Source organism: Podarcis filfolensis (genome assembly GCF_964270895.1).
Source record: "Podarcis filfolensis genome assembly, chromosome: 16".
Taxonomy (NCBI): domain Eukaryota; kingdom Metazoa; phylum Chordata; class Lepidosauria; order Squamata; family Lacertidae; genus Podarcis; species Podarcis filfolensis.
The window spans coordinates 2344923-2354405 of NC_139620.1; the positions used below are offsets into that span (position 1 = coordinate 2344923).

General features: G+C 49.1%; 1 protein-coding gene across 1 annotated transcript; it reads left to right on the top strand.

The window, feature by feature from the left end:
- Positions 1–350: 350 nt before the first annotated feature.
- On the top strand, positions 351–9004 carry S100A11 (S100 calcium binding protein A11). The gene is made up of 3 exons (XM_083591645.1): positions 351–487; positions 6988–7146; positions 8662–9004. The coding sequence occupies exons 1-3, from the start codon at positions 485–487 to the stop codon at positions 8827–8829; spliced, it is 330 nt and encodes a 109-aa protein (XP_083447771.1). The 5' UTR covers positions 351–484; the 3' UTR covers positions 8830–9004.
- Positions 9005–9483: the final 479 nt, after the last annotated feature.

Genomic DNA, 9483 nt, shown 5'->3' on the forward strand with positions numbered 1-9483 from the left:
GGTGGTCACCTGGAAGATATTTTGATCAAGCTGAACAGAGGCTTTAGCTGAGAAGCTGAACCTCTGAGAAAAGGGGAGCCTCGCCTGTTGGATTCCTGCCTGCCTGCACAGCGCCGCAACCAGAAAACTTATATATACAGCAAGAGGGAAGGGGGTGTGTGGAGAGATAACAGGGAAGCCAAGAGAAACAAACTTTCTCTGCCTCCCCTTTCGTCTCACATTCCTGAGCGAATAAGGAAGGTGGGGCTTGTATGCTCTCCAAACAGGCAAGTCTGGCTTTGTCATTTCAAAGCAATTGCTCAAGCGAGGAGGGGAAGGGGGAGGCCGTCTTTTTAACAGGGTGGGGAGCAGGGCGTTGGCCGGGAGGGGAGGGGCCACAGAGCCACCCGTTGCGCATCAAATCCCTCGCTCAGAGCTAGCTTTCCAACTCAGCAGCCGGCCAGCCAAGTCTCTGCGTCCTATCGACTGACAACTTACCAGCACTATGGTAAGTTGACGCCCCGGTGCTTGGCACTCCTTGCAAGAGGGCAGAGGGATTTATGCGCTGTGATGCACAGGAACAGGGGAAGGGAGAACTCTCGTCCAGTTTTCCTAACAAGACAGCAGGCCCAGAAAGTTTGTTTCCGTTTGGTGGGGAGGCAAAGCGGGGAGCGGAAAGGGCTTTGGCAGGGAGCTCATCCTCTCCAATCGAGGCTCCTGGAAGACACGCATGGCGCATGGCTGAGCCCTGCGGGCCCCAATTCTAGTTTTCCTCATTCGTTCGTTGTTTGTCGCATGGAAGACGCCGCTTGTTCCCTGCAGCAAGCATTTCAATTGGGGAGGGAAGGTGCATGGCGGCGCATGGCGGCACATGGTGGCGCATAGCTATGAGCCAGAGAGCCATGCATGGCCATGGTGTTTGCTGGTGCTGTTTTTCTAGGGGAAATGAGCTGCCTAGATCTCACCATGAACGCCTCCCTCGTTCTCTTATAATGGCAATGAGAGGTGCCACAACCGAGTTCTGGCGAGCTGGGAGAAAATGCTCTGATGTTTGGAGAGAGGTGCGCCTCCCTTTCACTTTGAAACATGGCGGGCACACCCAACATCTGAGATGCATGTCTTCCCTCAAAGGGCTGCAGGCCAGACAGGGGGCCTGGCTGGATCCCGCCATAACCACTCAGAGGAGGGGTCAAAAATTGGCATTATTTTCATAACAAGAAAAGACCTCTGGAATCATTCCTGGCTAGTTTCAGGAGACCTAGGTAAGGGCGTGGCTGCATTTGCCACCTCGAGACATGCACACACCCATAGCGCACAGCACATCAGCTTGTGCGCCTCTACGCGCTGTAGAGGACGATGAGCATTTTGAGGCCAGCAAAACGCCACAGATCCCAGGGCAGGGAGACATCAGCATGTAACAGGATTCCCACTCTGGCAGCCATTCAACAGGTGAAGCTTTCCTTTCTTGCCTAAGTGCATAGCAAGGCCTGTTGGGTTTCTGCCTGCCACGTGGCATGGGCACCTTTACCACAAAGGAGAAGGCGACAACCCGTCATTTAATCTGTGCAATGGGAGATATTCAACAGGTACAGCCTGCCCCGGTGCTGTTTCGCCTTGCTGTTAAAAGCTTCATCTGTTGAGCATCTCCCAAGGCGGATCTCCCACACCAATGCACTCTATCTCTCACCTTGGCGCACATGTGCCGGGAGGGTGCCATATTTCAGTTTTCTGCCTCGAACAAGTTGCTACTGAAAATGCACAGAAGGCCAAGCCTCCTTTCGGTGGTCTGCTGTTGCTGTAGTTTTTCCCATAAAGTAAAATAAATAAAATTGCCCAATTGAGTTGAGCAAGCAGAAGAGCTGTTGCGTTGGGTATGGTAAGGCCATGGATCTATTCCCAACTCCTTCTGGTCCCTGAACAGGAGCATTGAAGGTTCCTAACCCTAATCTGCGGGTTGCCATCCGATTGGATTTTATTCTGATCCTGATCTGATTTTAGGGTGTATTTTAATGGAGTGCCTGATTTTATGTTCATGTGTTGCACACTTGATGTTAGCCGCTCTGAGCCCGGTTTTGGCCAGGGAGGGCAGGGTATAAATAAAAATGTATTATTATTATTATTACATATAATTTTTATTGAGTTTTCGTATTTAATCACATCTCATTACACAAATCTATAACATAAAACATTGCTCATACTGAGCATTGACTTCCTTCCCCCCTCTTTCTGACTTCCAAACATCTTTTACTAAATTCTCGCATTTCTATAATCACTTTTTTACCTTAAAGCTTCTTCTTTTTTATGATAATTACCTCTTTATATGTAAATCAGGTCCTTCTTTTCACATTACAAAACGTTTCAGTTTAAGCCTACAAACGTTTTCAAATGTTTACAATTATTATAATTATTATTAGGCCTAAGGGGGTGGCGATTTTGCACCGAAGTGAAATCTCTCCACCTTCAGAGTCAGGAAGCCTCTCGATACCAGTTGGTGCGACTCGCAAGTAGGGAGGGTTGCTGTGATTCAGGCTTCCTGCTGGGGTGTCTGGTTGGCCACTGCAAGGACAAGATGCTGGACTAGGTGGGTCTCCTTGGACCTGATCCAGCAGCCGGGCTTTTCTGACGTTCTTATGGAACCTCCAGGTCCACAGGCAGTCTATCTGGATTCCTATAGGGTATTTGGCGACTGCCAGAAGCAGGGTGCTGGACCAAATGGGCCCCCTCGGGGCCTGATCCAAATTCAGGGCTCTTCTTGTGATCTTAGCCTGCTGTTCTCTTGAGCCACCAGGATATTGGATTACAGAAGCGCTGAACAGAGTTGGCAGCTTTCATCTTTCAGCCGAAAAAGGCCGTGTTATTTTAGCTCCGTGCATTTCCGGGGAATGGGGGTTAGGAGACAATAGCGGCTGGAAGAATGAGGAAGAAATGCTTATTCGTCATACTTCCCTTTCAAACATGCTCTCCCCCCCCCCCGCCCGCCCCCAATGATGCCAACTGTTCCTGCCCTCTGCGTGGCTCATCCGAGGGGTTGCCAACGTCCTCGCAGCCTAACTGCGCTTCCAACAGGCAGAAACCCAACAGAGAGAGTTCCTCACCTGGCGGGGAACCTTGAGCTCTGAATCCACGAGGAACGGCCCTTTCCCCTATTTGATTGCCCCTGTTTAAAGAATCGCAGAATTTTAGAGTTCGAAGGAAAGGAACCGCAACTGAAGAGTCCCTATTCAATTCCTCATGACACCCCAAGTCATAAATTAGTAACTGCAGAAATTTCACAGCTCCAATAGAGCCTCTCTCTTGCATGCCAGAGGACCCAAGTAGGGCTGGGAATCTCCCCTGCCTGGAACCCTGGAATGATGCTGCCAGCCCGTGTAGACAGTATCAAGCTAGATGGGCCAGTGGCCTGGCTCAGCATAAGGCAGCTTCCTACATCCCCTGCAAAAAAACCAAAAATGTGGGCATCTTTAATGCCCCTCCTTCAAAACCCTTTTACCTGGAACCATGAGGACTGGAATCTTACTTTAATTTGGGGGGAAGAAGAGGCATATCTAAGGCTGACGCTTTGCATGCAAGAAGGTCCATGGTTTGACTCTCAGGATCTCCTGCTAGGGCTGGGCCTACCCCCTACCCAAAACCCTAGAGAGCAGCTGCCAGTCAGTGCCAAGCAGACTGAGCTAGGCAGATTCTGACTCAGTAGAAGGCCGATTCCAATGTTCTGCCTTCCAGGTTTTCATCACACAAGGACAAAAAAAATGGCTAGGCTAGAAAGGAGGCCCAAGGGATCATCTGCCTCCTCCTTCTCTCCTCCCCCCACCCCACAACCTGCAAATTTCATCCAGACCCGCCCAAGTTTCCCATCCGCCCACCCGGTCCGCTCATTCCTTTGCTCTGAGCAAACAGGCCGTTTCACACAGGCTTTTTTGGCAGGGCAGAGGCAGCGCCAGCTCCCAAAAATGACTCATCACCCATGACCCCCCCCCCCACTCCACCGCTGCCCCAGGGCTCCTCTCTCTCTCTCTCTCTCTCTCAGAGGCTGCAAGGACACATGAGGCCACTAGAGTGAGGAATGAGGGCAGCTTATATTTCTTTGGATTTGGTGTGAATTTATTCTCTGCGTACCCGTTCCACCTTTTTCCTCCCAGGAGCTCAAGGGAGGGACATGCACAATTATTCCCCCCTCCCTATTTCATCCTCACAACAACCTGGTGAGGTAGGCTAGGCTGAGAGACGCAGGTGGGCCTCAGGGTCGACAGCCGAACGAGAATAGGAGTATAGCATCTAGATCAAGGGAAGTAATAGTGCCACTGTATTCTGCTCTGGTCAGACCTCACCTGGAGTATTGTGTCCAGTTCTGGGCACCACAGTTCAAGAAGGACACTGACAAACTGGAACGTGTCCAGAGGAGGGCAACCAAAATGGTCAAAGGCTTGGAAACGACGCCTTATGAGGAACGGCTAAGGGAGCATGTTTAGCCTGGAGAAGAGGAGGTTAAGGGGTGATATGATAGCCATGTTCAAATATATAAAAGGATGTCACATAGAGGAGGGAGAAAGGTTGTTTTCTGCTGCTCCAGAGAAGCGGACACGGAGCAATGGATCCAAACTACAAGAAAGAAGATTCCACCTAAACATTAGGAAGAACTTCCTGACAGTAAGAGCTGTTTGACAGTGGAATTTGCTGCCAAGGAGTGTGGTGGAGTCTCCTTCTTTGGAGGTCTTTAAGCAGAGGCTTGACAACCATATGTCAGGAGTGCTCTGATGGTGTTTCCTGCTTGGCAGGGGGTTGGACTCGATGGCCCTTGTGGTCTCTTCCAACTCTATGATTCTATGATTCTAATCTGAATCCGGGTCTGCCAAAAGTCCTATTTGATAGCAGGAAGGCTTCCCAGATGCTGGGAATATCAGGTGCGGAGAGAGCTCAGCTGGATTAGATCCCCCCCCCCTTTAGACTGATCTAGCCAGGGTCTTCCAGTGTTCCGCTGGGAGAGATCATCAGGGGGTTTGGGCTGGGTGTCCATCAGTATGCAGATGAAACCCAGCTCTACCTCTCTGTTAAATCGGAACCAGTGAAGGCAGTGAAGGTCTTGTGTGAGTGTCTGGGGGCAATTAGAAGATGGATGGCAACCAACAGATTGAGGTTGAATCCTGACAAGACAGAAGTACTGTTCTTGAGGGACAGGGGGCAGGCAGGTGTGGGGGACTCCCTGGTCCTGAATGGGGCAACTGTGCCCCTGAAGGACCGGGTGCGCAGCCTGGGAGTCATTTTGGACTCACAGCTGTCCATGGAGACACAGGTCAATTTTGCGTCCAGGGCAGCTGTTTATCAGCTCCATCTGGTATGCAGGATGAGACCCTCCCTGCCCACAGACTGTCTCGCCAGAGTGCTGCATGCTCTGGTTATCTCCCGCTTGGACTACTGCAATGCACTCTACGTGGGTCTACCTTTGAAGGTGACCCGGAAACTACAACTAATCCAGAATGCGGCAGCTAGACTGGGGACTGGGAGTGGCTGCCAAGACCACATAACACTGGTCCTGATAGATCTGCATTGGCTCCCAGTACGTTTCCGAGCACAATTCAAAGTGTTGGTGCTGACCTTTCAGCCCAGTAGACCTGAAGGAGCGTCTCCACCCCCATCGTTCAGCCCAGACACTGAGGTCCAGCTCCGAGGGCCTTCTGGCAGTTCCCTCATTGTGAGAAGCAAGGCTACTGGGAACCAGGCAGAGGGCCTTCTCAGTGGTGGCGCCTGCCCTGTGGAACACCCTCCCTTAAGATGTGAAGGAAATAAGCAGCTACCCTCTATTTAAAAGACTTCTGAAGGCAGCCCTGTTTAGGAAAGTTTTTAATATTTGATGTTGTATTGTTTTTAACACTCGATTGGGAGCCACCCAGAGTGGCTGGGGAAACTCAGCCAGATGAGCGGTGTATAAATAATAAATTATTATTATTATTATTATTATTATTATTATTATTATTATTATATTGAAGAATAGCTAATAAAGCATAATAAACTCTATTGTTGCATCAGTGGCAGAATACACGCAGAGAGAAAAACTAGCCACCAGTCGACAGGTGCTCTGACGGTAGAGGCTGCTCCCATTAGGTCAAGTGGGGAACTGCCCCACAGCAGCCCCCATCTGCCTGCCTTCTTACTCACAACCAGCCCAGGGAGCCCTGCCTGTCTGTTTCCTCCTCCTTACCCTTGATGTTGCTCTTGTCAAACTCATCAGAAAGGAGAAGCAAGAGGACAAAACTAGAATTAGTGGTCACCGCCTGCCATTGGCTCTCTGGCGCCCCCTACTGCCAGGCTCCCCGCCTTCCACCCTACCAGTTTCAGCAGTCACCAGACAACCAAATTGCAGGGGGAAACCCCAGTTAAAAGTTTACTGTACTTGCAAAAAGGTTACGGGTTGCTCTGGAGCATTAAGTAATTGCAGCCACTGGGATAACGGCAACCGTGGAAGAAAGACTGTTAACTACCAGACTTTTAGAAGACATCTGAAGGCAGCCCTGTTTAGGGAAGCTTTTAATGTTTAATAGGTTATTGTATTTTAGTGTTTTGTTGGAAGCCGCCCAGAGTGACTGGGGAAACCCAGCCAGATGGGCGGGGTATAAATAATAACTTATTATTATTATATTATTATTTTGTTTTGTGGGGGGTTTGGGGGGTTTTTTTGTTTTCCCTTCTTTCTTTTTTTCCTTTCCCTCCCCTTTTTCTTCTTCCTTTTCTCTTTTCTTTTTTTGTGCCTCCTTTCTTGGGTCTTTCTCTTTTTGATTTGTTAAGAAGGAGACAAAGAGATAAAAGTGTAAATACGAAAACTTCAGTAAGTCAAAAGTGACGTGGCATAATTTTCTATTACTATTTATATATTGTTAAAATCGGTGAATTGTAATGAATTGATGTAACAATTACTGCGGGCTTTTTCCTTTGTTATTGTTGAATTCTGAATAAAGTATTATTCTTTAAAAGCAAACAAAAAAACCCACACAAATCGCTCTCTCGTTCCTCCAGTCGTCCAAGTACCCCGTCGGTCCCACGGAAACAGAGCGCTGCATCGAATCGCTCCTCGCCGTTTTCCAGCGCTACGCTGGCCGGGATGGCAACGCCTGTACTCTGTCCAAAAGGGAGTTCCTGACCTTCATGAACACTGAGCTGGCGAGTTTCAGCAAGGTATGTTTTCCAAAGGTTCTGGAGCAGAGAAGGTTGGTCACTTTGGGTGAATGGGGCATTGTCCCACCAACCTCTGCCTGCCTTCTGACTTCTGAACAGCCCAGAGGATGCGACTGGCTATCAGTTTCCTCCTCCTCTGTTTCGGCATTGACCCCTTCTAGGACTGAACAGGGAGGAGGGTGGAAACAAAACTAGAATTGGTCTGACATCAGCACTCTGGCGCCACCTACTGCTCGGCTCCCTTTCTTCCAGCCTACCAGCATCCATGGTCTGGGAAGGTGTCAAAACTATAAACCGATGGACCTCCAGATCTTTCTTCAGCTTTCCCACAGCAAGAAAGTAGAAACAGACAAGAGACAAGGAGCCAGAGAGGGAGGGAAGGTCGAGAAGCAATCCAAGAAATCAGGGGACACACACCAAAGATAACTGAGGATGAATGAATGAATTTTATCATTTCGGTCCTAGACCAGTTCCAGCCCACATACAATATCAACGAAGTCATAAAACACGATAGTGATACATTTGAATTTGCAATTAGGTATAACAGGGACAATACAGATATAGCAACAGTTTAAAAATATATAAATTTAAACTTAGACGGAGGATGCAGGAACACTCTGGAACTCAGATTATATTGCTCAAGAAAGGGGCAAAACACAGAGGTCATTTCTACTCCCAGACTATGAAATTCCCAGAGTGGTTAAACCAGGCATGTCCAAAGTCCGTTTTGGGGGCCTAATCCGGCCCACTGGTCAATTTAATCCGGCCCTTGCGGCAATTTATTTCCTGGGGTAAAACCCTAAAAAAAAACCTCAACAACTTCAATCCTAAAAAAAAAAGGTCAACAAAACCTTGGTTGGCCTTTTGGCCGGCCCTCACGGCCCTTCACCATCAAAAGATTGGACACCACTGGGTTAAACAATCAGTCCCTCTTCATGGGCGAACTCTGGGAATTGTAGCTCCGGGAGGGGAATTGGAGTCTCCTAACAACTCTCAGGGATGTGGGTGGCGCTGCGGGTTAAACCACAGAGCCTAGGGCTTGCCGATCAGAAGGTCGGCGGTTCGAATCCCCGCGATGGGGTGAGCTCCCGTTGCTCGGTCCCTGCTCCTGCCAACCTAACAGTTCAAAAGCACGTCAAAGTGCAAGTAGATAAATAGGTACCACTCCTGCGGGAAGGTAAACGGCGTTTCCGTGCGCTGCTCTGGTTCGCCAGAAGCAGCTTAGTCATACTGGCCACATGACCTGGAAGCTGTACACCGGCTCCCTCGGCCAAGAAAGCGAAATGAGCGCCGCAACCCCAGAGTCGGTCACGACTGGACCTAACGGTCAGGGGTCCCTTTACCTTTACCTTTAACAACTCTCAGCACCCATAACAAACTACAACTCCCAGGATTCTTTGGGGGAAGCCATGACTGTTTATTGTGGCACCGCGGTGCTTTCAATGTATGGTGTGTGTGTGTTGCATAGCCTTATGAAGATTGAATCCTCATCTAAAACTCCTCCCTGCCTTTCAGAATCAGAAAGACCCGGGTGTCCTCGATCGCATGATGAAGAAGCTTGACATGAACAACGATGGACAGCTGGACTTTGGCGAGTTCTTGAACCTCATTGGGGGCTTGGCCCAGGCCTGCCACAGCCAGGTGCTGGCATCCCCCACAGCTGGTGTCCCCCCAAAACCATGAAACACCCCAGTTTCTTGGCCTTTCCGAGCCAAGACCAACATCTTCCCAAACATTCCAAAATCTAGCACTTCTGTGAGTCTCCAAAACACAAGCCACATCCGACACGGAAAAGCGAGCGACCCTCTCTTCATATATGTATTTTTTTCCTCAATAAAACGGATGGGTTGAACACAAAGGTCTCGTCGTTTTCTGTACAAAGCACCTGGCAGGAAGCATTTGACTGCACTCTTGCCAGAGGACTTAGCCATGTGAGGCCCCTGCCCCAAAATTCTGAACTTTCCCCTTTTTTTAACAATTAAAAAATAAGACTCTATAGTCCTTTGCATGATCGAGACAACTGTGCAGGCAGGATTCTACTCAACAGATAAGTGGGGAGATATTTACTTTGACCTTCCAGAATTTGAGCCTGGACAGGATTGTCATCCCTGGTTTATTGTTTTTATTATTTTTCAGGCTTTTTATTTTTACAGGCAAAAGAAAGTTCTCCATGAAATGCATAAAGAATGGATGAAACTCTTCCCCTCTGTTAAACCACAGAGTCTAGGACTTGCCGATCGAAAGGTCGGCAATTTGAATCCCCGTGACGGGGTGAGCTCCCGTTGCTCGGTCCCTGCTCCTGCCAACCTAGCAGTTTGAAAGCACGTCAAAGTGAAA

Bases quoted from the DNA above. Each gene is read 5' to 3' on its own strand.
- S100A11 (XM_083591645.1), top strand. The intron at 7,147-8,661 runs GTATGTTTTCCA...CCTGCCTTTCAG, and splicing joins AGCTGGCGAGTTTCAGCAAG to AATCAGAAAGACCCGGGTGT.